The sequence below is a fragment of the Astyanax mexicanus genome, chromosome 25 (genome assembly GCF_023375975.1).
Source record: "Astyanax mexicanus isolate ESR-SI-001 chromosome 25, AstMex3_surface, whole genome shotgun sequence".
In the NCBI taxonomy this organism is placed as follows: domain Eukaryota; kingdom Metazoa; phylum Chordata; class Actinopteri; order Characiformes; family Acestrorhamphidae; genus Astyanax; species Astyanax mexicanus.
The window spans coordinates 2007138-2033717 of NC_064432.1; the positions used below are offsets into that span (position 1 = coordinate 2007138).

Sequence of the window (26580 nt, forward strand, 5' to 3'; positions counted from 1 at the left end):
TGCATGTTGTGGGACACAACTTAACAGCATAAAAACTGTAACATGCAAAACAATGTAGACCAAAGAAGTTGTTTTCATAAGTAAAGGAGATGCAGATCAACAATATACAAGAGGAAGTCGTTTATTTACAGCTTATTTTAATTGTTAAATTTACCAAAGTAGTTGGTCACCCAATGTGTGGGACAAGAGAAAACGGCCATTTTTTGAGGTGGTCCAAAGGTATTCGGTCTTTTGAATAATATCTAAGGAGCTTATTTTTCCACCATATTTTACAGTTTGTCTTAAAACAAGAACATTGTTCACAAAAAATAGTCATTTAGATATTTTGGATACGTACATTTGAAATTTGAGTGGTGGGACAGGAAATGTACCAAAATCCTGGAATGTCCCAAATATAGAACTATTTCATAGCAATTTCCTGAATCTAAGTAACAAGCCAGAAATGATATTGATGAAATTAGTTCTTGGTAATATTATATAAAGACTGCTTTTTCACTGCAGGCCTGTTAGACCAGATACAGATGTTTGTTCAGTTGTTGTGATGCTAAATCAGGACCAGGATGAGCACATGGTTTCATTAGAGGTTGTTGTTGGATGTGTCTGGTCTCATTACCTAATGTTAGCTTGTAAAATAGAAAATGCCCAGTATTGCTACTTGGAATTAGCATGACCTGGCTGAGCCTTAAAGCCCTGCCACTGAACGGCTGTATGTAGGGCTGTGACTAATGATTATTTTGGAAGTCGACTAATCTGATGATCATTTTTTCGATTAGTCGATTAGTCAACGATTATTGCTGCCACGTCCTCCATCTCTAAAAATAACAGAAAAACAGCTAAACATGAGATTTAAAAGGCATTTAAATGTTGTTTAAACATGGAGAGTACTGATGTTTAGTGAATAAATATGTATAAATCTGTTGTGTAGTAGACAAATTGACATTGTCGCTTATACCGACTAATCGTTGCAGCCCTAGTTGTATGATCCCAGGTACAGTAATCCAAGCATGTTGAAAAAGGGTTGGGAAAATTCTCCACCCAACCATGTCCATTTGGAAAAGCCAACAAAAAGGTTCAACTACAGTAAAATTACAGCTATTGTTGCAGAACAGCAATTAAAGCACATTAGTTATAGTTACAGTACAATAAGTTAATGCTCATTAATGGTATAGCTATTGTGTAAACACTGTCCTATAAAAAAAGGTTGCATATGAAATCAAAAATAAAAAAAAATAATGATTTGTAATTTGGTATATTCTGCTATTTAGCATACATGAAAAGAAAACTCCATTTTATTCACAAATCAGCAAAATATACAGATTTATTTAACACTTATTTACATATACTGTCAAATCTCCCCTATAACACAAAGATACATTTCTTTATCTATCTCTATATGTTCTTTTAACATCACTGTTATGCTAATATAAAGATTAAAAGTCTGTAAAACATGAGCTTATAAAAGATTTAGTCCTTATAAAATGTTACATTAGAGGTTTATGGGTGAAGATGAAGATAAAAGATGAAGAGAGCATGGTTTTAAAGTTACTCTATCAATGAATATTGTAAAATGATGACTATAATTAACTGATGAAGTTAATAAAATGAAGTTTCCATACATCACATTTATACAACCCTAAAAGAACAATTCATCATGTATTCATATACTAAATTCATCATTCTCAGAACATTTGTCCAACTCTCTGCTGCAGTCCAGTGGTCCTTTGAGTGTACTGCCACTGAAGATCATGGAGACCATTGGTCAACAGCCCAGTTCTTAATCTTCTGATTGCACTTTAACTCCCAACCATTGACCACCCTACATTATACATACACTTATATACAAATAGTGCCTTTGAAAGTGTTTGATTGGTTAAATTGGCTGTATTGGGTTTGGACTGGAAAGGAAATCTGCTGTGTGAGGAGGTGAAGCTCCAGGTGCGGGATTGGTCACCACTTATGTTGAGCTGGCGATTGGCTATGAATACAGAAGGGCCTAATTTACTAGTATTAACATGTGTGAGAGCCATTCAAAACGTGACATAAACAAACAGGGCTGATTATGTGGACGCAGATTGCTAAATTGTAGTGCAAGTGGTGATTTACATTCGAAAAGCCCTTTTTAGCACAGGACTAAACATAATCAGGGTCTGGGGAACTAAACACTTCATGCAATACCACAGATTTGTTTGCTATTTATTTTAACTGCTGGGTTGTGTTCCAGAATGTTCTACATGTTATCATATTTATTTTTGTTATTTACCTTACAATTAGCTTAGCCAATTATCCTAACCAGATAACAAGGTCATTAAAGGGACCAGAAGGGGTTAAACATTGAACCAGGGTCCTAAATAAGACCCATGTGAGCTTAAATTGAGCTAAATTAAGCTTCCAGGCCCACCTGGAGCCCACCTAGCCCAAATTTCACCTATGTGAAAGCCCCAAATGAGAATTGCAATGCTCCCTTCACTAGGAGAGCCTTTTCCAAAACAACTGACAGATACTCTGCGCTGAAGCATCAGCCAACAGATGCCAGTGCTGGCCAACGTCACAATGGGAGTAATGAGGGGATAGAGCACTATCTACAAAACCCACCCATAGAGAGAAAGGTCAGTTGTGCTATCTCGGGCTCTGGCTGCTGATGCTGAAGGAGCATGACCTGGGTTTTTCGAACTTGCAGCCTAAGGACCATAGTACCATAGAGTCTTAAGGCCAATTTATGCTTCTGTGTCGAATATACAGCCTATAATATGTGTATCTTGGTCGCATACATTTGCATTTCCACCTGCACAATTAAACTCTACAGCAATGCGGACGCACCAGCACAACTATAAATGCTCACAACGGCGTAGGCCACTTGCACAGGCTACGCTGTAGACAGTTGACTCGACGCAGAAGTATAATTCATCCCTTAGTGTCTTAGTCCTGAGCAACTCTTAAAACACGAAGTTACCATATTTTTCAAACTTGAGGAAAACATTTTATTGCACAGTTGCTCAGTTTAAACTAATTCAATTCTACTCATCTGTCTTCATCTTCTCTTCCTCGTCTGTCTTCTTATCCTCCTCCTCCTCCTCCTCTGGCTTTGTTTCCTCCTCCTCCTCAGCCTTCTTCTCCTCTGCAGGCTTCTCCTCCTCATCATCTTTCTTCTCTGGCTCTGGTGCAGCATCCTCTTCCTTCTTCTCTTCCTCCTTTACCTCCTCCTCCTCCTCCTCTTCCTCTTCCACCTCCTCCCCTGTGTAACGCTCCATCAGTTTGATGCGCTGTTTGAGGTTTTTCTCGGTTTTCTCGTAATCTCCAAGCAGCTTCTTGACTTTGACCTGCATCAGCATCATGGTGCCGTAAATGCGGTTCACTCTTTCCTCAAGGTCCTTCTGGTCTGGTTTGATATTGGCTGGATCCAGGTCCAGGAGACCGTCTTTCAAAAGGATCTGCCGTCCCTTGTCCTCCAGCATGGTTTTGGCTTCGGGGTACTCAGTCAAGGCCTCCATCAGGTCATCCTTGGTCAAACAGAAGAGGTCAGAGTACCCGATGCTCCGGATGTTGGCCGTCCTCCGGTTCCCGGCTTTGCTGCCCTTGATGTTCAGGATGCTGATCTCCCCAAAGTAGCTGCCATCACCCAGAACGCAAAACTGTGTAATTCCGTCATCAGCCACCACAGCCAGCTTTCCTTCCTTGATGATGTACATCTCGCGCCCGATGTCACCTTTGCGGCAGATGTAGTCACCGGGACTGAAGACTTGAGGTTGCAACCTGAGCACCAACTGAATCATCAAGCCAGCCTCGCAGTCTGCAAAGATCCTCACCTTTTTTAAGGTGTCCAGATGTACGTTCATGCCAATTTCCGCCCGCAGCTTGTCTGGAAGATACCTCAGCACCTCTCTTTCATCCTGCGCCTTCTTGTTGGTCCACAGGTAATCGAACCATTTGATGACGCGCACCTCCAAGTCCTTGCTGACGTGCCGCACATGCATATACTGCTTGATGTTGTCAATGCGAGCCTGGAACTTGGCCTGCGCTGCGTTCATGTTCGAGATCATGGTGGCGATGTTGCCCACAATCGTGGCGAAGACCAGCACACCCATCAGGAAGTCCACCACATGGAAGAAAAACTCAGAGTCCTGCTCAGGGGAGGGCATTTCACCAATGGTAGTGAGCGTGAGGGTGGACCAGTAAAGGCTGAAGGAGTACTTTCTCAAAAGGTCCCCGAACTCCGGCTCCTCGAGCGAAGGGTAAACCCAGGGATCCGCACCAAAGCCGATTGCTTTGGAGAAAGAGAAGTACATGCATGCGTTCCAGTGGATGATGATGATGATGTACATGACCAAAGTGCAGATGCCAAACAAGTTGGGATAGTTGGTCATGGCCTTGGAGCGGTCGAAGAACTCGAACATGCGGCTGATGCGCAGCAGTTTGTTGATGCGGATCTCGGGGTAGTCCAGCCCCAGGACGAAGTACAGCACGTCAGTGGGGATCATGGAGACGACATCAAGTCGGAATTGAAAGCTGGACGTGTAGTGTTTGAGCAGGAGCTTCTCGTCTTTGACGAGCAAGCCCTGCTCAAGGTATCCTGTTTGAAGAAAGAAAGAAAATCATGAAAATCTGAAGCATGAACGACAAAAGTTCAATCACATTCATAAATAAAAATAACAAATAAAATAATGCAGTCATATTATGTCAAGAGTCTTGTTTGACCCCTAAAATCAACCTAAGGATTTTGAACGAGTATGATTAAAACTGATTTAAAAATCGGTTATCTAAGTACAAAGGTTTGACAATCCAACTAAAATATGACCCACTTATTTTTATCTCCAGATTAGCATTGTTAGCAATATTCCAGGTTAGCAATGTTTGTGATACCAGTTGTTAATGCATTTTACAGTATTTTGTAGATCCAAACACCATGAAGACACCATGGTCCACTGACAGAAGTTGGACAGTGCTGTGTGTTACTTCATTTTTTACTGCTGTTGCTGTGTAGGGCAGCCATCTTGGATTTTGGGGAGGTCGGTAAAGGCTCTCCTGACTTTGGAGTAGAGATTTTGACTTGTAGGGTGCTCCAGATAAAGTTTCCTACATCTAATTTAGATTTTTCAACATCGTTTGTCCTCACCAGTCCGTGCCCTGAAGGCTACATCAGCAGCATAAAGCAAATCGCAGATGTAGTCGAGGAAGAACCATGTCATCAGATATTTATGCTGGAGATCTTCAAAACTTGCTCTGTATAAAAAAATAATAATCCATTAGTTACTTCAGTGAAAATATCCATTATTACTATGTAATGCTATATACAGATCTGGAAAAAAAGATAAGATAGCACCTAAAAATGATGAGCCATCAAAACAAGTTGATTCACGTTCTTTTAGTGAGTTAAACCTGGTTTTCTATTGCAATATAACATTGCGATGCTTACTGTAGTTATCAGAAGGTAGATTACTTTTTATTTATGCTGAAATTTTGTCTCTTTATTTTATGTGGAAGGTGGAATATGGAGCTAAACTGTACTCTCTGTTAAAGCCAGTAACTTCAACATTCAACATTTGAATTAATTATCAAATTATATAAATAAAAAGCATCAATAATACATAGAGATATTGTAATACAGTAAAAATAAGCTTCTAGTCCGCCAGGCCTAGTCCACACTACACTATTTTTTGTCTTCCTCCCAAACATACAGGGAAACATCTGCATTAAAAATTATGATTGAATTACAGAATATGGTTGTAATCGTTAAGAAAAATTAACATTATGTGATGTAATGGATTATATTACACGTATAATCTATAAATCACACTTTACCAAAGACATTCAGTGTTAAAAACTATTAAAAACACGCAATTTTTTTTTGTGTTGCATAACTTTATTAACCATATTCCGTTCCGTATTAATCTGCTCTGTATTTGAATCACCTGTTCTACAACAGAAAATGCTTCCTTCTGATTGGCCGATCAAAGACCGTATCTCAGACCACACCCACCTCAGTTCCCTACCTACCAACCTGGCAGCAGTACAGCATTTACTGTAGCTTTTGTTTGGCGTCTGTTTTGTTTGTGATTTTACTACAGTAATCAGTGATCAGGGGCGGGAGTGTATGGAGCTTCCATCAGAGTGCCATTACTTGCAGTACTGGTAATATCAGAACATTTCTCAACCAATTGGAAATAACTGGTATAATTGTAAAGTAGATTCTGAGGAATCACAGTCACTACTAGACACTTTAGTCTGAACTTCACAAAGAGAAAAAAAGAATAGCTGTTAATGTTAAATAAATAGGTAAAAATAAAAAATAAAAACGTACCTTGCGATGATGACTGTCCAATTATACATGACTGGACAGGTGATGAGCAGCAGCCACTGGTAATACAGGTTACTGGCTGGATTAATCACAAACACCTCCTTAGGCCTGAAGTGAGACAATTATGTTTTTTTTTTTATTTATATTGAAAAAATAGAATTTTTGATTGAACATTTAAATGCACAAATGGCACTTACCCTTCCTTTTTGTCCTTATCTTTGTCTTTCGGTTTTTCCTTCTCTTTTTCTTTTTCTTTTTCCTTCTCTTTTTCCTTTTCTTTTTCTTTTTCCTTCTCTTTTTCTTTCTCTTTTTCCTTCTCCTTTTCCTTCTCTTTTTCCTTTTCCTTCTCTTTCTCATTCTCCTGTTCCTTGTCTTCTTTCTTCTTCTTCTTTTCTTTCTTTTCCTTTTTCCTGATGGACAGAAAAAGAAGTAATGAAGTAATGAAGAAGAAATGTACAGATTTCACTGAGCTAAACGTGATGAAGCTCCTCACTCTTTTTTCTCTTTGTTCTCCTTTGTCTCCTTTTTGTCCTTTTCTTCTCTGAAAACAAAAACACAACAATGACATATGGATTAGAGGTGTCAATTAATCACGTTCTGCGACTAATCATGATTAATCACAGGTTGATGCTTGTGATTCCTTGTGTTTTTGGATTAGAAAATGTATCGATACAACTCTGGAAAAAATGAAGAGAGCTCTTCAGTTTCTGAATCAGTTTCTCTGATTTTGCTATTTATAGGTTTATGTTTGAGTAAAATGAACATTTCTCCCAAATTCCAAATAAAAATATGGTCATTTAGAGCATTTATTTGCAGAAAATGTGCAGAAATGGCTGAAATAACAAAAAAAAAGATGCAGAGCTTTCAGACCTCAAATAATGCAAAGAAAACAAGTTCATATTCATAAAGTTTTAAGAGTTCAGAAATAATCAATATTTGGTGGAATAACCCTGGTGGTTTTTAATCACAGTTTTTTTTCATGCATCATGACATCATGTTATTTCCCTCCACCAGTCTTACACACTGCTTTTTATAACTTTATGCTGCTTTACTCCTGGTGCAAAAATTCAAGCAGTTCAGTTTGGTGGTTTGATGGTTTGTGATCATCCATCTTCCTCTTGATTATATTCCAGAGGTTTTTAATTTGATAAAATCAAAGAAACTTATTTTTTTCCAGAGCTGTATATATTAATTTTATAACTATCTCTCAGGAGGGGTAGTGAGAGTTAGTTATGAGATTTAATCCATATTAAACATTGATCGTTTAGGACGTATGCATGCAGTCGTAACAAATGTATAATAAACCCAAAAGTAGAAATGCCTACTCCTCGTTATTGTTGCTGTTGTTCACGTTGAAGAGGCGTCTCGGAGTCGCAGGAGGACGAGGATCCTCATTATCTTCTCCTGAAGGAGGCACCGCAAGAGTCGTCTTATTGGTCACAATCGTCATGGTCTCTTATCTCTTAGTTCTGTGAGGTTATGAGAAAATTCATTTTCTTCCTTTATAATAATATAATATAACAATAACAACAATTAAACTAATATTAAAAATACATTTATTTATATAGTACTTTTTTTCAAATATGAAATGCAGCTCAGCTTAATTAACAATATAAGGTAATAAACAGCAAGATAAAGAGAAACAACATGAATTTAAAATGCAAAACGTAAGAAAACAAAACAGAAATAAACTGAAAAATTAACAAAATAATTTAAAATAGATAAAGGTATGTATAAACAAAATATATCTAAGCTTATCATTTCTGTAAAATGCCAAGACATTTGTAACTCATTTCTGGAGCAAGTTGAAGGATTTTTAAGGATACTGAGTAATTGATATCATTCGACTAATTTATCCTTAATACTTACATTTGTGTGTTATCTGCGTAGCTATATAAAAAAAAAAACTCATTCTATGCTCCTTAATAATGTGTCACAGCTGCAGTGTGAATAAAGAAAATAAGACTGGACCTACTACTGAGCCCTGTGGTACACCATAAAGAGTATCATGTTCTCCAGAGCCATGACTAGACTAGACTGACATAATACTCCTTTTGCATTTCAGAAACAATACAAAAGGCCAACTTAATTTTCTAAATGTTATTATATATATATATATATATATATTATGGTCTGTTTATTCAGATATCTAAGTGCTTTTTATTTTTTTAGTTTGGTTTAATCTTTAAAGCATCTGCAAACATGGCTGTTTATAGGGAGCAATGCATTGTTCATGCATGTTAACTGTTTTATATTCGTTGTTTAACGATCTATACTTATTTATTTATTCATTTAACTATTGCAATACTTTTATTTAACCCCTCTGTTATGTCCCTTTATCAGGAACAGTATACAATATATACAAAACATATATGTTCAAACGTTTTTTTTTTATGTTTTACTACTTTATTACTTTATTAAAAGACCAATATATAAAACAATATTTTTACATAACATTAAAACATAACATTGCAATTTTGCTTTTGTTAAAGCAACAGGTAAAGGTGTAGTAATTGGGGGTAGGGAACAGAAAAAGATGAGGTTGTGTCCATTATAGCCTTGCCTTTTGTTTATTTTCCTAATAAAATAATATTTTAAAATATTTATGTTTGAATGGGATCTAAAATGCATGTTTTATGCTAGATTATAAGGTAACACTTTACTCGGATGGTCCATTTGATGGTGTCTTTGATTGATGCTCAACTGACTTTCAACTAACATTCAACTACATGTCTATTAAATACAAATGAACTAAAAGGTGAAAGTAAATGATTCTCTATTGAATATAACCCAACATTTAACTCTAATCCAAACACTTATCTTAATATTTTAGGATTGGGTTTAGGGTTAGATTTTAAGCTTAGGTTAAGGTTAGGGTTAGGTGTAGGGATTGATTTTAGGGTTGATTGAGGGTTAAGGTTATGGTTAGGTGTAGGGTTAGATTTTATGGTAGATTAAGGGTTAAGGTTAGGGTTAAGTGTAGGGATTGATTTTAGGGTTGATTAAGGGTTAAGGTTAGGGTTAGATTTTAGGGTTGATTAAGGGTTAAGGTTAGGGTTAGGTGTAGGGTTTGATTTGATGGTTGATTAAGGGTTAGGGTTAGGGTTAAGTGTAGGGTTAGATTTTAGGGTTGATTAAGGGTTAAGGTTAGGGTTAAGTGTAGGGTTAGATTTTAGGGTTGATTAAGGGTTAAGGTTAGGGTTAGGTGTAGGGTTAGATTTTAGGGTTGATTAAGGGTTAAGGTTAGGGTTAGGTGTAGGGTTAGATTTTAGGGTTGATTAAAGGTTAAGGTTAGGGTTAGGTGTAGGGTTTGATTTTAGGGTTGATTAAGGGTTAAGGTTAGGGTTAGGTGTAGGGTTTGATTTTAGGGTTGATTAAGGGTTAAGGTTAGGGTTAGGTGTAGGGTTCGATTTTAGGGTTGATTAAGGGTTAAGGTTAGTGTTAGGTGTAGGGTTAGATTTTAGGGTTGATTAAGGGTTAAGGTTAGGGTTAGGTGTAGGGTTTGATTTTAGGGTTGATTAAGGGTTAAGGTTAGGGTTAGGTGTAGGGTTAAGATCTATTTTAAATCATTTACATTCAACATAGGGTTCAATTTAAGTTAAATTTAATGGACATTTAATTCAGTGTTAGTTGAATGTCAGTTGAGCATCAACAAGGCCATAAAATGGACCATCCAAGTAAAGTGCTACCGATTATAAATATTAAAGAGACCATAGACCATAGAGATCAGTACTTACCAAACTTAGCAGACTTATCCTCTCAGCATAGTAGCCTGATCATCTTTTCTTGGTTGAAGTTCTTGAGAAAAGCATCAGAAATCCTTTTCTGTATCATTCAGCTCCACCCAGATTGAAAAAGCAGTGTATTAGAATGGAGGGAACAGTATGTTGGTGTGGAGGAGAAGAAGGGGAGTCTGGGTAATTAGTCTGTGAGGTGTAACGTCGCTCTGTTCCACTGATCCAGAGCGCTGACCTTGGAAAGGATTGGGTGAGTAATAAGAGGATGAAATGACTGTGGCAAAGTCAGTTACCCCCCTGCTCTCATAGGCTACTGCTTGGGTTTGTTGAACATGTTGGCGTACTCTCTTTATTAATGAAGCATGACTAATGATTGCTTGATTGATAACTAAAGATCCCTAAAGTCCCTGATAGGAAAATACAGTATAAAATTGTGTTTTACAAACAAAAAACAGCTTTTTACATAAAATTACTTAATTATAACGGTCAAATACAGTTCAGAACGGCAAGACATTGGACAATATGTGACTGAGGACTAAAGAAATATGTTGATTTTACAGTTTTAAAAGAGAGCAGTGCTCCCATAATGCTTTAGAGCTTGTATTTTTAGCTTTGCATTCAGTCAGAAAGAGTCAGAAAACTATGTAACCTATAGTAATAAAAGTTAAATGTTAAGCAGGATCATTTTTAAGTGTTCTTTAATGTTCTAGGAGATGTTTTTTGTGATATTTATTGGATGTTTCTGGCTAGTTTTAAATAATCACTCTCAGAATGTGTTGATGTGCCAGATTATGCTTTATTCATTTAGCTTTTAGCATTTTGTTTTAAACAGAAATGAGAGACATGGATGTGTCTTATTGGGAAAAGACATGGAATATTATAAATAGGTGTAATTGTACTCGTAGTGTAGTGTTGATTTTGGTAATACGTATTAAACAAAAGTAATATAAGGAATATTCAATAGATTGTTTGATTTATTTCACCAATTTGCAGATTTCAAAGAATAGTTCAAAGAATTCAAAGAAAGTAATGAATTGCATTTACTTAAATTACTGTAATTGAGTCAATTTTATGAGTAATTTGTAATTTTTAAGTAGTTTTTAAAATAGGTAATTTTACTTTTACTCAAGTACATTTTGAGACAAGTAATTCACTTCACTACATTGGAAAACTCCCCGTTACTGAGTAAAAAATAAAATGCAGGGGGGAAAAAATTGAGTTTTGTTCTCCATGGCAGCGCAGCTGAACTTTTCCCAGCAGTGTTTATTATTACGGTTAGCGGGAGAGACGCTGCGTGAATCAGCTGTGCTCGGGGGAACCAGTGTTCTGTTGAGTTATGCTACCCATCGATATGTGCTTCTTTACAGCACTGCACATGAGCCGACCAACATTCTTTTTTTATATGATTTCATGTTTTTAATTATAATTCCTTAATTTTTTATTGGAAACGTTAAACAATCTGCTTAAATGTAAAAAAATAACATGTAAATATCAGATAAAGCACAGCAATGACAAGTTAAAAAAATAATAATGAACTGTAAAACTATAAAAATACAGTTTATAGTCACATATATGACCATAACCTTTTAAAAATAAAGAAAAAAATGGATAATTGAAACCTATGCCACTTGTTCTTGAAAATGTTTTATGGGGTGCTCTGAACAAATACTTTATTATTATTTGGAATAATAGTTAATTAAAAAGATTTAATTTATGATTTGTACTTTTTAACATCAAATAATTAAAAGTAACTATGTAACTTTTACTCAAAGTAAATTTTTAGAAGGGTACTTTTACTTTTACTTGAGTAGAATTTTAGCAAAGTAAAGGTACTTTTACTTAATTACAATTTTTCAGTACTTTTTCCACCTCTGAACCAGGATCAGTTATAGTTTACTGGATTCTAATAGACAGCAGATAGGAGGTGATCTCAGATCAGTTCCCTTTACTCTGAGATACTTGATTAGTGAGGGCTGGTGTCTGTGCTAATGCTGAGCTTCATTTGAGCTTGGATATTGGAATTTCCTCGTTTCTGGTAGGAAATTTTAACTGGAACAGTGCTAACAGTATCAGAGGTCTTTTTGACTGGAGTTTGACTGGAACCCAGTCCTGTCTCTCTGCTTGTCTGAATGAAAGTGAGTAGTGGGGGATTTGCTCCAGCAGAGAGACACTTGCTGAGTCAACACTCTGCTCCAGATCTCAGCCCTGATCCTATTATAGCGATCCGCCTCACTCGCTAACCACACCGACTATCTCTGCAGTCGCTTCAGTCAGAGTTATAGTTAGGAGAATAATGTAGAAGTTGTGTGGATGATTCTACTCTGATTAGTAGTTCTAGAGATTCAACCAAGTCTGGATTAGATACCCCTGTGACCATTATAAGATGTGGTGTTTTTAAATTTAGCATGGGGTGCCCATATTACGGTTTTCCAGAAAGAGAACATGGGAATGCATGGGCACCCACTGTGGTCAGGATGTTGTGTTTATGTGTTTAGTGGGCATCAAGTAGCGCTGCAGACGACTGAAGAAGTCATATTTCACCCTGTAGTTATCGTTAGGCTCATATTTCCCCAAGCAGACTGGGTCGAATCTTGATTTTCAGTAGCAGAAATGGATGGGAGCTAAAAAAAAAACCCTGCTGTATCACGTTTTGTGGTTCTCCTGAACTTTAACAGTCAAAATTGCTATATTTCTACATGTCAGTTAATGCTATTCTGCGCTAAATTAATGTTATTGGACTGCAGCATTATAATTAACCACACAAACCCAACATAAAGCATCCTGTTGAGTGGTTTTACCACATTTAGTTTAAGAAGCAACTGTTTACCACAAAATGTGGTCACACTGATAGACCAGATGAATCACCAAACTCAACTAAAATCATATGTTGTGGTGGTCAAAAGTATTAAGAGTCAAGTTGCTTAACCATGTTTTTTACTAAATAAGCAGGTTTTCAACCACTTTGACCATTATAAAACTAACTTGAAAGCTTGAAATGTATCTGTTCAAGTTCTTCTTTCTGATTTTGACCAGTTTTGAACCACATTTCTCCATAAACTGACCATTTCTAAACAGATTTCTTTTACTTTTTCTTTTTTTTCATATGCTATATGGCGATTTATGGGGTTACTAATGGGAGCATATATTAGTGGGAAAAATCAGACATCCATATTCTCTTTGTTAAATGGTTAAATAACAAACGTCCAATAAATACCTCTTTAAACAGTAAAATACAAATAAAAACAAATATCCCAATATATCAAAAAGTTATCCCAGGGCTGCAAGATAAAATTCCTCACAGCCTGAGCAGGTTCTAGCTATAATTAAAGAGACCACTGAATTGCAGGATGAAGACAGACATGTTTAATTTGAAGAAAAACAAGCGTAGACAAAAATACAGAGAAAAGACTGAATCATACATGAGGTTTCCTCACACTCCCAGAGCTTCAATTTTCACACTGAGGTTCACACAAATCAACCTTTCGCGCACATAGACTGGATGTAAACTGTAACCCCGCCCACCTCCCGAGCTATGCTGCTAACTGTGAATCCTCTACAGTAGTGATGTGGCTGATTAATCTTATAGATAGTTGTTGGGGTGGGCGGGGTGGGATGGGGCGGAGGTGATTAAAACGGTTGGACAGGAGAGTCCGCAACGATTGGAGCGCCAACCTCTGGCCCCACCACTGTGGTGTCGATCTCAATAGCCACCGGCGCCCCCTGGGGGACAAGGGCCGGGTCGGCAGCTATGGCAGTGGCAGCTGCGAGGACATCGGCGGCAGGGATGTTTGCGGAGGCAGGAACCTCAATGCCTACTTCAACAGCCACATGGGGGTCAATGACAGCGGGGTCGATGGGAGCGGCAACAGGGACTAATGGGTCGACTGCTAAGTCGACTGCAGGGTCGACTGCTGGGACCGCTTCGGCTGCTGGGACCGCTTCAGCTGCAGGTTCGGCTTCGGCTGCCGGTTCGGCTTCAGCTGCTGGTTCTGCTTCTACGGCCTCGGCCTCTTCTGCTCCCTCGGCTTCATCGGAGTTCAGTGGGGCTGCTGGTGCCGCCGGTGCTGCTGGTACAGCTGGGAAGCCATGGGGAGGGTAAAATGCAGCGTAATTAGGCTGGGAAAGATTAGAAGGAAAAAGAAATTAGTGCTATTATTACAATTTGAATCAACTGGATCTTCTAAGAGATCTTCTAATTCAGAGGTGGTCATTCCCAATTCTAGGGATCTCTACCATTGTCTTTTTGTTTAGAAGCAGTGGTGGATAATTCAGGACCAGAAAGCAAAAATCCTGAATTCATTTCAACTGCCTGAACTCAATTTGCCACCTTTGCCATGCAGGAACATTCTTCAGGTCTCCAGGAACAAGCAGAACTGGAAACCACAGTTTTACTTACCTGTGCTTCCTCATCAGAGTTATCTCCTCCTCTGGGCAGGGTTGGGTAGTTAAACAGGAAGGGCTGTAAGACATTAATGTAGCTATTAATGTGTGTTCATACTGTATTGTGAATGGGAAAAGTGTTCCCACGATTTGTCTTGTCTACGTCTGACTACATATTACCGGCACACAAGTGAAACTGTTAGGGATACTGATAAGGGAATGTAAATTGCTTGCACAACCTGGCACCTATCCAACTATCCAGTCTTGCTAAACGATCCACATTGCCTTGCCATGAGCACATTGGTCAATGTAACACACTTGAAATCAATTTACACACTGCTGTCCCATGACTTTTTTTACGTAATTGACTACAATTAAGGAAGTCCTTACTTGCTGAGGTTGAACAGACTGAGCCTGTGCCTGAGGAAAAAGAGATGTTTCATAGATATGTTTAGAGATGCCTGAACAGCTGTTGATTTATGCCACAATGCAATGGTACAAAACTTCTAATGAAATTCTATTGCACACTTTCCGCACCCCACCCCTCAGCTCTTAGACGTTGAACAGCCATAGTGGCCTCTTTGATCTCATTGGTTCCCTGGTCCTTTAAAGATATCTGTATACTCAAGAGGGTCGGCATATTTATCTACTTAAATTTCAAATAACCATTATTATTATATAATCTAATCACACATGCAATGCCTATTTGTTCCAATGATCCAACAACATGTCTGTGGGCTCACCTGGGTGGAACATGAGCTAGGTGGGCTCTGAATAGGTTTGTAGATGTACTGTTACAGATACTTGGTTGGGATTTTCCCAATGGGCCCATCATTACAGCTCACGTTAATCTCACTTGGGTCCCATTTAGGCCCCTTATTCAAGGTACTACTTTTGGTCCCATCACTAACCATAATGATATGGTGGATATCCATATGTGGGGCCAACATGTGGGGATCCCATGGACAAAACTCTTTAGATCTTGGCTTGGCCCCAATGGGTGTTGTCAACTGTGGTGTCAGATAATATGCCCTAGATGGATGGATGGATGGATGGATAGATAGGACCCATGTGGGACTATGGTGGGTTGTAGGGATGGGACCTCCTTTAGAACCCCAACTGGGTTCCCAGATAACTTGCCCTTGGGGACTGTATGGGTAGTCCAACTGGGAACTATCCTGGTGAGGTTAAGGCACTACGCAAAGCCCATGTCCACCTGGAACCCACCTAGCCTATGTTCCACCCTTATGAACCACACAAAACCATGTTGGCTGAGACTGTCTTGATCCCAGTTGGGCCACACATGGGCATTAGGTTGTCTGGGGTATCCCATGCCACCTTAGAAATGGTTGTCCAAGGTTAGGATTTATTCTTCTCAATTTTCTACTGATTATAAGAAAAAAGGCAGGACACACACCTGAACTGGAGCTGGAGCAGGAGCTGCGACACCCTGTGAACATAAAAGGAAAAAAACAAAAAAAGAATTATATTTGCGTGATTGCCTTTGGGATTCAGTGGACCGTAATTGCAATGGACTGCTAGCAAATCAAGTCATTTCACCGGCACTGACCTGTTGCTGCAGGTGGCCATACATCCTGTAGAGTTCCATCAGATGCAGGGCTGTGTTAGCATGGGCAGCTATCTGCTGCTACATAAGGGCATGAATCAGGGACATGCATCAATTTCACAAAGCAATCTTAAAGGTAATGTGTAGAATCTGTCTAAATTTGATGAATGAATGGTTTGTGGACTGCAGACTTACCTCCTGGCTGCCGCTGTCGGGCGCCTGTGGAAAGGGAAAACGATGTAATTACAATGTGTGGATGAAGCTGTCACACAACACAATGTATTTTAAGGTCTGTTGATTCAATGTCAATTTGGGACATTTTGTTCAAAAGTAAGTAAGTTTTTATAGCTGAAGTTACAAGTGACTTACTGGGGCAGCGAATGTGTAGGCCACAAAACACAAGAAGATTGCCACAGCTTTCATCTTGACCCTGGAAAACAGGACAGAAAAACAAAAGGTTTAAGTTATGCAAGGGTGGATATCATGAGCCCAACTACGTTGAGTCATGGTCCATCATCATCCATGGATAGTCCTTTTCTTAGATAGCAATCTAAGTACTGGCTAAGCTCAATGAGGATGCTAGCATGGCCCATCATCATCCATGGGTAATAGCCTAGCTGTTCTTAGATAGCATGAGTGAAGCTAAGCTAAGCACTGACTGAGCTTAATAAAACTTTACCATGGTGTTTCATTCATGTCGGTAACAGTTAACCTCGCTTTTCTTGGATAGGAAAAATAACTTCAGAGTTGTCTATCATTCGTGACTCATATGCATGAGTCAAACCAGGTTAAGAACCAAGCACTGATCCATCATCCAATGATAACAGCTAGCCTAGCTGTTCCTTGATAGCATTGGTCAATGGCTGAGCTTAACCGGAACTTCACCATTGTCCATCATCCACTGATAGCGATTAGCCTAGCTGGTCACTGTGTATCATAGTCTATCCATGAGTAGCATTTATATTTGCTGTTTTCTTAGATAGCATAAATAAAGTCAAGTCAAGCCCTGACTTTTCTCAACAGAAACTTCAACATTTATCCATGGGTTGCAGTTAGTTTGGGTTGCAGCTGTTCTTAAAGAGCAAAACTCAGACTAAGCACTAGGTAAGGTCAATGAGAACTTGGCCATGGTCCATCATCAATGGGTATGTGTTGGCCTGCTGTTCTTAGATAGTATGAGTCAAGAACTTAGAGCACTCGCTCATCTAGAACTACTTGTTCTTAGAGAGCATGAGCCAAGTTAAGAAGTGGCCAAACTCAACCCGAACATCACCATGGTCAATCATCCTCCAAGGTTAGCAGTAGGCTAGCTTTTCTTGGATAGCATGAGTCAAGCAGAGCACTGAGCTCAACATATGGGTAGCAGTTAGCCTAGTTGTTCTTAGATGAGAACAAGAACGTCCCCATGGATGGTCCATCATTATCCATGAGTAGCAGTTAGCTTAGGTTCTAAAATTCCTGTGGAGATAGTCGTAACAAGCAAAGCTGTACTTACGTCTTCTGCAGTTATACAGTGATGCGTCTGTGTAGAGTCTCTTGGAGGAGCAGAGTACCTGATTGCTCCACACAGATGCAATATATATAGTCAAGAACTTCCAGAACGGACCAATCACAGAGCCGTGCTCTTCATAAAGGAGTCAGAAACGTTAATGGCTCATCATGTGTAATTATACGCTGCAAAAAATTCCGCTTGGTGCGCAGTTCTTAAAAAAGACAGCAATCACCCACCACTTGAGATGATTCTGGAGGGGGTTTGTCTGTGCCCGACAGTGCTGTCGGAAATATGCGGCGTGTTTGCTTGAAGGTGGCTTTGAGGGCTGCATGAAAACGGGCTAAAACAAAGCCGGTTACACAGTGGCGTCAGTGCTGGAGTTTCAAGAAGCAGTTAATTAGAGAGTTGAGAGGGACTTGCCTTGCAGATTTGTCTGGAGATATGGAGACAGCGTGATAAATCATCTCAGATCTTACCATTGTTGGGATCAGTCTGACAGGCTAAATGGCTTAATTCTTGTCTGGGTTCCCCAGAACCCCCTGCTGCTCCTGTTTGGGTTGAGGCCTGCTGGAGATCGATCAGTCTGGATGATTGAGGGATTTGTTAATTATGTACTGGATAATAAAACACTGATTTGGTCATTTATACAGTAGTGAGTGCTGACATAGTTTAGCTCAAACCTCAAGTATGAAAATATGAAGATATGGAATGTGCTGAAATTGAACTACAATGATTGTTCTGAAATGTTGGCAAATGAAAAAGCATTGGCAGGACTTTATGCAAATAAAACATGAAAACAAATGCAATGTTTCTTACATTTACTTTGACTTTGACGCTAAATATTTAATGTTTTATCTGGTTAACGCAAGAACACAAGCCCAAGCTGATCACCTATAACAGGGGTATTTAATTAGAATTTCAGGGGTGGTCACTTCTGAAAATTTGATCTTCAAGTTGATCATTTTTAGTCATATATTTATTAAATACAGGTAATAGACTATTAAAAAGTTTGATTCGTCAAGCTCAGGTATAAAAACATTTTTTTTAATTAGATTATGCAATATATTTGGTAACTTACAGTAACAGGGTTGTGAGTAACAGGGTTGTAAATCTAGGCTAAGTTGTGGTTTACCCCAGGAACAGATGCTAACTGTAAAATTTAGCTATGTATACAAGATCAAGGACAATCATGGTTATATAAGTATATAAAGTAAATTTTGACTCTACTCATTATTAGTCTTACAATATGAGTAACAGGGTTGAGTTCACTGAGTGACACACACAACTTGGACTAAAACATATTTGGAAAAAAAAATTGTTATAAAATTGTTAGAGCACTTACTCTTGGTCTTGCCATGTGAGCAAAAAAAAATGTCCTTGTGATGTCACTTCCTTTGTGCCAGTAGACAGTAATATTTTTAACTCTTTCTCTGCAGGTAAAATTCCTTATGGTAACAGGGTTGAGCGCATGTTGTGGGACACAACTTAATAGCATAAAAACTGTAACATGCAAAACAGTGTAGACCAAAGAAATTGTTTTCATAAGTAAAGGAGATGTAGATCAACAATATACAAGAGGAAGTCGTTTATTTAGAGATTATTTTAATTGTTAAATTTGCCAAAGGAGTTGGTCACCCAATGTGTTGGACAAGAGAAAACGACCATTTTTTGAGGTGGTCCAAAGGTATTCGGTCTTTTGAATAATATCTAAGGAGCTTATTTTTCCACCAAATGTTCCAGTTTATTCCCCATTTTCTGCATGTGTTTAATGGCACGTATATTACAATTAACGTAATTTGATGAATATGTTGACAGAGCCCCTGCTGACAGTGTTGATATAATGAATATCATGCATCATTAACACTAAACCCATCATTAGCTCCAAACCCAGCAGCTCACACTGCAACTCTTCACACACTGTAAATTATATTTAGTTTAATTAAGTGTGAAGTTATTTAGATCTGGTGATGATAACAGTGAGATAAAGTGCTGTGAGGGCGAAATCCAGTCTTATGGTTTCTTCTCTCTGCTAACTCATCAGATACTATTGACAGGTATGCAGTTTCAGGTAAATATATAAAGACCTGCTGTGCTCTAAACCCAGTATCCATCCCGACTTATCCAACTTCAACACTTCAACACTTTCTCTGTCATCAGACTAAAGGTATGGAACTCTTCACTTGTTTTGTATTATACATTTATATATTTTTATTTTTTAAATATGATTGACACAACAATCTTTTACAGTTAAGCACATTGTTAAATAATAAAAAATAATAAAAAATAAAATAAAAAATAATATTGTGTTAAAAAAGCTTACTTTTGATCAATTTTACCAAAATTCCCATTTCTTTCAGTATTCCAGTATGCAGAGTATTTGCAGTCATATTGCAGCATAATACTTAAAAACTCAACTCAACTCAAGTACATAGCAAATTATAGGATAAAAACAAAATACAAGAAACAATAAGACAAATTAGAATATAGGTATCAATAAAAAAAAATAGTTTTAGATAAATATATGAGCTAAGTAAAGTAAAAGCTAAACAAAATAAAATAATAAAAACAGAAATAAAATAAATAAATAAAATAAATAAAACAAAGTCTTAAATAATAACAATATTATACTGAAAGAAATGTTGCTTACAGAAATATTTTACCAGAAAAAATATAAATATTATTTTTAATTCAATAAAAAATGATATCTCTAATCTGGTATAAAAAATAAAAAAAATAAAAAAAATCAGATATTCCATTGACATGACCCAGAATTAATACATATAAAAATATATTTTTATTAAATCACAACAGTCATTTTATTGGGGGAAACATATTTACTGTGTTATCTGTTCTATTATCATTTTCTACAAAAAAAAAATCTTAATTTACACATTATATACACATTATTTCATGCAAAAAATTTGATATCATTAGTATTTGGTAGTCATTTTTTTTTTAAATATTGCCTTTAACCTTTAAACCCCTTTTCTTTAGACATTTCCTCCACCATGAAGACCATCATCCTCCTCGCCTGCATCGCTGCCACCGCAATGTGTGTGCCTGTGAGTAAATTACATAATTACGTTTGATATATGTCAGATTACGAGTGTTTACTCGGCGCTATAATGATGCCTCTCGCTCTGTACGTACACACAGATGCAGTTTCTGGAGGTGGAACGTACCTATCTGAGCCCTCAGCGACAGGCTAGTCCAAATTAAAATCAATCCAGATTTTAGATTATTGTGAAAATGTATTATTTAATTCTGTTTTATGCATCTAAACATTCTTGTACTGGTGTCTCTGTGTCTGTTTGTTTAGATGGAGGCTGGACCTTCACATCACACCAGTGTGGAATATGTAAGTTGTAAGCTTTTTTATTTTTTTAAACATATATATAATAATTTATTATATAATAAAAAAAAAATCATCTGATATAGAGATTTTGGGCCATGAATAGCTTATTTGAAATAACATCAGTCTCCAGGGTTCAGGTCCCTGTTCCAGTGAACTGCATGCTGGGCAGAGGTGGAAAGTAATGAATTACATTTACTCACGTTACTGTAATTGAGTAGATTTTATGAGTAGTTTGTAATTTTTAAAGTAGTTTTTAAAATAGGTAATTTTACTTTGACTCAAGGACATTTTGACACAAGTAATTTACTTTGCTTAATAGTTCATTAAAAACAATTTAATTTATGATTTGTTTTTACTTTTTTACATCAAATAATTAAAATTAACTATGTAACTTTTACTCAAAGTACATTTTAAATTGAGTACTTTTTTACTTTTACTCGAGTAGATTTTTAGGTGGCTACTTTTACTTTTACTTGAGTAGAATTTTAGCAAAATAAAGGTACTTTTACTTAATTACAATTTTTCAGTACTTTTTTCCACCTCTGATGCTGGGTTATTGATCACAGGGTTGTTGGTTCATAACTCTGGTCCACTAAGCTGCCATTGTTGGGGTCTTAATCAAGGTCTTATCCATAGATCCAATGATACTGTAGCATGGCTGATAATTTAGTTGACCTATTTAGCTCATTGGGTTGTTGGTTTGAAGCCTAGGCCCAATAAAATTCTCTCTCTCTCTCTCTCTCTCTCTCTCTCTCTCTCTCTCTCTCTCTCTCTCTCTCTCTCTCTCTCTCTCTCTCTTTTCAGCTAATTCCTTTGGAAAGACAGCGCCCCTCAGCCACACTAGGAGTAAGAATGTGTCTCCTTACTTGCTCTTTATCTTTATCTGTACACTACCCTTGTACTACTACCTTGTAGTACTTATTATACTTTAATTACAGTATAAAAATAGTATTTAATAGTACTTGTTACTTAAATTGTGCTTAATGTACTTAATCGTACTAAAATGGAATTTAAGTAACATTTAAACATTTAACCCCCATTTAATGTATGTAACCCCATATTTTAAATATACTTACAGTAAAATGATTATACATTTAATAATGTGTATTACAACTGTACCACTATTATTATACACCAGGTATATTAGAAATGTACTAAGAATTGATGTTTAATATATTTACATTAGAGTACAAATTTGCTTCATGTTTCTGTCTTTTGTAAGTAGCACACTTCTAGTATATACTTCGTTGGGTATAAAAAGTATTGGGTATTTAACATTTAAATGCTATTTAACACTGTATCCTTTAAGTTACTTATATTTATATTTTCCTAATTATAATTACAGAGCATTGGAACACATTTTAACTGTTATATTAATGTAATACCTGAATATACATATTTTTAAATGCACCATTGCACTTTAAGCGAAATACTGTGTGTTTTTAACACACTTTGCTAAAAAAAAAAATGTACAAAATATATTTGGAAATAAATATTTTTTTAGAAGAATATTGAATTACACTAAACTGAAAGTGTACTTTATAGTAGTCTATTTATTTAAAATACACTATATTGTACTTTTATAAAAAAAATCAAACATTTGATAAAAGTATAATATTAATGTACTTTTAATATATTTTAGATAAGAACATAAATGTGTTAGTATATTTACAGCATACTTAGACATTTCTCAATATGTTTTAGGTACAATTAAGTGTACCAAGGTATTCAAGCAGGAGTAACATCAAAACTCTCTCTCTCTCCCTCTCTTTATCTCTCTCTCTCTCTCTCTCTCTCTCTCTCTCTCTCTTTTTCTTTCTCTTTGTTCTACTCAGGTGGTCCCACATGTTGCTGCAGCTCAGCCCAGATCTGTAAGTTTACTGAATTAAATATAATATTGTTTGATGCTACATGCAAACATTTGACGGTTAATATTAAATCATATTCATATTTAAGTCAGTATTGAAGCAACATTTAAGAAGCAGATTTAGCTGCTATATTTTTCTACAAGTTTTCATAAGAAAATATTCTGTGTGTTAGCTCTTCCCATCTCAGGCCTTCATCAAACACGAGATTCCTCAGGCTCCAGGAAGAGCTAGTGTTGAGGTGGTAAGTACAGGTTCATTTGTTCTATTCACTTTCTGTAGAGAAACCCATGCATCAGTGTTTAGGTATTAGTTTTCAATAGGGAAATACTCGTGTCTTGTTAAACAGAACACGTGAGATACCACAGCAACAACTTGACAACCACCTGAGACACCATAGCAGCCATCTAGCAACTGCCTAGCAACCACATTGCAACACTCTAGCAACCATTGATACACCTTAAACACCTTAAAATACGATTACAAACCCATTGCAACTACCTGGAATACCATTAGCATGCACCTACATTACCAATAACAGAGCAACTACCTAGCAACACCATAGTAGCCACCTGTGAGAGCAAAGCAACCACATAGCAACACTCTAGCAACCACTGATAAACACCTTAAACACCTAAAATACGATTACAAACCCATTGCAACTACCTGGAATACCATTAGCATGCACCTACATTACCAATAACAGTGCAATTACCTAGCAACACCATAGTAGCCACCTGTGAGAGCAAAGCAACCACATAGCAACACTCTAGCAACCACTGATAAACACCTTAAACACCTAAAATACGATTACAAACCCATTGCAACTACCTGGAATACCATTAGCATGCACCTACATTACCAACAACAGAGAAACTACCTAGCAACACCATAGTAGCCACCTGTGAGAGCAAAGCAACCACATAGCAACACTCTAGCAACCACTGATAAACACCTTAAACACCTAAAATACGATTACAAACCCATTGCAACTACCTGGAATACCATTAGCATGCACCTACATTACCAATAACAGTGCAATTACCTAGCAACACCATAGTAGCCACCTGTGAGAGCAAAGCAACCACATAGCAACACTCTAGCAACCACTGATAAACACCTTAAACACCTAAAATACGATTACAAACCCATTGCAACTACCTGGAATACCATTAGCATGCACCTACATTACCAACAACAGAGAAACTACCTAGCAACACCATAGTAGCCACCTGGGATTGCAAAGCAACTACATAGCAACACTCTAGCAACCACTGCTGATAGACACCTTAAACACCTAAAATACATTTACACACCCATTGCAACTACCTGGAATACCATTAGCATGCACCTACATTACCAACAACAGAGCAACTACCTAGCAACACCGTAGTAGCCACCTGGGATAGCAAAGCAACTACATAGCAACACTCTAGCAACCACTGCTGATAGACACCTTAAACACCTAAAATACGATTACAAACCCATTGCAACTACCTGGAATACCAGTAGCATGCACCTACATTACAAGCAACAGAGCAACTACCTAGCAACACCGTAGTAGCCACCTGGGATAGCAAAGCAACCACATAGCAACACTCTAGCAACCACTGCTGATAAACACCTTAAACACCTAAAATACTATTACAAACCCATTGCAACTACCTGGAATACCATTAGCATGCACCTACATTACCAACAACAGAGAAACTACCTAGCAACACCATAGTAGCCACCTGTGAGAGCAAAGCAACCACATAGCAACACTCTAGCAACCACTGATAAACACCTTAAACACCTAAAATACGATTACAAACCCATTGCAACTACCTGGAATACCATTAGCATGCACCTACATTACCAATAACAGAGCAACTACCTAGCAACACCGTAGTAGCCACCTGGGATTGCAAAGCAACTACATAGCAACACTCTAGGAACCACTGCTAGGAAGCGGTGCTTGTTTTTTGATGCAATATCATAACTATTATGTTACGGACTTTACCCATAATCCCCTACTTTCTTCTTCTGTAGCTGTACCCTTTCTCTGGATTCAGAAGAGCAGCTCCAGTAGCACCTGTGGCCCCCATGGCTCCCGTTGCTCCGGTAAACCATCTTTCTTTCTTTTTCCAGTGATTAAACTCTGAAACGTCTGTGTTTCCTGTTTAAAAATTGTAAATTGGAGGCGCCGAGTGGTCCAGCCAGTGGTCTAAAGCGCTGCCACTATGAGCGTGAGGTCGCAGGTTCGAACCCCTGCTCATGCAGCTTTGCCATCAAGCTGCCGGCGCTCAGAGGGAGCAAAATTGGCCCTGTTCCCTCCGGGTGGGTACAGTACAGTAGATGGCGCTCTCTCCCCACATCACTCCTAGGGTGATGTGGATCAGCACAAGGCTGCGTCTGTGAGCTGATGTATCAGAACCGAGTGGGACACGTTTTCATTTTTCGTCAAATGATACTAAAAATATATTTTTTCTAACTCAAAATCATTGGCATTGGCTCATTTTTGGTGAAAAACATATATCAAAACACATTTTCGATAAACACACACTGTACCCCCCCCCCCCCCCTACACATTTATATTACATACAGTATGTTTGGCCAAGGGCTAATAAACATTGCTTGATTTGTAAATTTGAAACTAAACAAATTTTCTACTCTTTTTACTACTTTTTGGACGAAATGTAACATAAGAAAGGTAAAGAGCAAATATTAACCATGTAAGCTGTTTATATTGCTTGCAATTTAGGTGAAGCAAGCATGTGTAAAGCATTTTAATGTAAAATTGCTTAATTTTGCTGAATTAAATACAAGTAACAAAGTAAACGAGTAACAAAAATATGAACACCACACAAGGGTTCATCTCACAGTGTGGAAATTTGCAATGTTACAGCAGTGCAGAGAAGAGAATAGAAGTGTGAGGACAATATAAAGCAATTAGAACCAATGAGAAACAATCAGAATGGAGAGATTTAACTCGGTCTGAAAGCATTGTGGGTGTAAAACTCACGACTGACTACTGTTTCAGAAGTTAATTTCCCAGAGTTCACTTGTGTTAATTAGAGATAAGGCTTGACTTTGATGCCGAGTTACAACACTGGGGCACTAATGAGAAGCTGTTGAGATACTGACGAGTGGCTGATGAGGAACATGCTGTTACAGGTCCGTTCACCCGAAGCAGATGATGAAGAGATGGATGACTAGACTCCTGCCTTCCTGGTGCGTAACCAATTAAACTCTTCTTTAGAAGGGGTTTCAAAAAAAGGATATGAAATCATATGAATGTATAAAGTTTTAGATCAATTCTATGGAGGATTATCCTATATAAGATCCTATAAGAGCTATTGTTTCCTTGCAAAACTTATTTTAAAGTACATATAAAGTTTTTTCATGCAATTCAGTAGAAGTATTACGATCATTTTCCATTAAAAGACACTTTTATTTAATAATCTGTTTGAGAATTTTAGTTGTATGTAAGATAAATGTATTATAAATGTCAGTACAGGCAGACTGCATGGCTAGAGTCTTGATTTTATACATCAGTAGATACAATAGAACTGAATGGAAATAAATGGAACACCTAGATCTTCCAATATTTCCCTCTTTAATACTATAGGCTATGACGTTCAACCCTTTTTACTTGTTGTTTTGTTTTGGTTCCACTACTCTTATATAAGTTAAAATACCTCTTTTTAGTTCTATAAAGAATAAAGAATAAACACATATAACCCATCATCTTAAAAATAAACGCTTTGGTACCACTTTAAAATAAGACTACCTTTATAAAGGGTTTATAAATGGTTTACAATTAGTTTATTAATGGTTACTAATTCCTAATAGTGAACCCACAGCCATCTATACTGTTGCTCTTTCTACGTATGTGTTATAACTGATT

General features: G+C 37.4%; 2 protein-coding genes across 4 annotated transcripts; both read right to left on the reverse strand.

Annotated features, from left to right (window-relative positions):
- Positions 1 to 1300: 1300 nt before the first annotated feature.
- cnga1a (cyclic nucleotide gated channel subunit alpha 1a) lies at positions 1301 to 10258 on the reverse strand. Its single transcript, XM_022681628.2, has 7 exons — positions 10030 to 10258; positions 7618 to 7761; positions 6786 to 6833; positions 6490 to 6702; positions 6296 to 6400; positions 5111 to 5217; positions 1301 to 4567 (listed from the first exon to the last, which is right to left on the reverse strand). Exons 2-7 carry the CDS (start codon positions 7740 to 7742, stop codon positions 3015 to 3017), a joined length of 2151 nt encoding a protein of 716 aa, XP_022537349.2. The 5' UTR covers positions 7743 to 7761; positions 10030 to 10258; the 3' UTR covers positions 1301 to 3014.
- Positions 10259 to 13377: 3119 nt separating this feature from the next.
- enam (enamelin) lies at positions 13378 to 17569 on the reverse strand. Of its 3 annotated transcripts, none has more exons than XM_022681627.2 (8): positions 17472 to 17569; positions 16346 to 16406; positions 16172 to 16195; positions 15980 to 16054; positions 15827 to 15859; positions 14800 to 14829; positions 14426 to 14488; positions 13378 to 14145 (listed from the first exon to the last, which is right to left on the reverse strand). In XM_022681627.2, the coding sequence occupies exons 2-8, from the start codon at positions 16397 to 16399 to the stop codon at positions 13657 to 13659; spliced, it is 768 nt and encodes a 255-aa protein (XP_022537348.2). In that variant the 5' UTR covers positions 16400 to 16406; positions 17472 to 17569; the 3' UTR covers positions 13378 to 13656. The 3 variants fall into 3 exon arrangements, with proteins under 3 accessions (XP_022537348.2, XP_022537347.2, XP_015459707.3); XM_022681626.2 differs by having other exon boundaries at positions 15980 to 16057; XM_015604221.3 differs by lacking the exon at positions 14800 to 14829 and having other exon boundaries at positions 15980 to 16057.
- Between the last annotated feature and the right edge of the window lie 9011 nt (positions 17570 to 26580).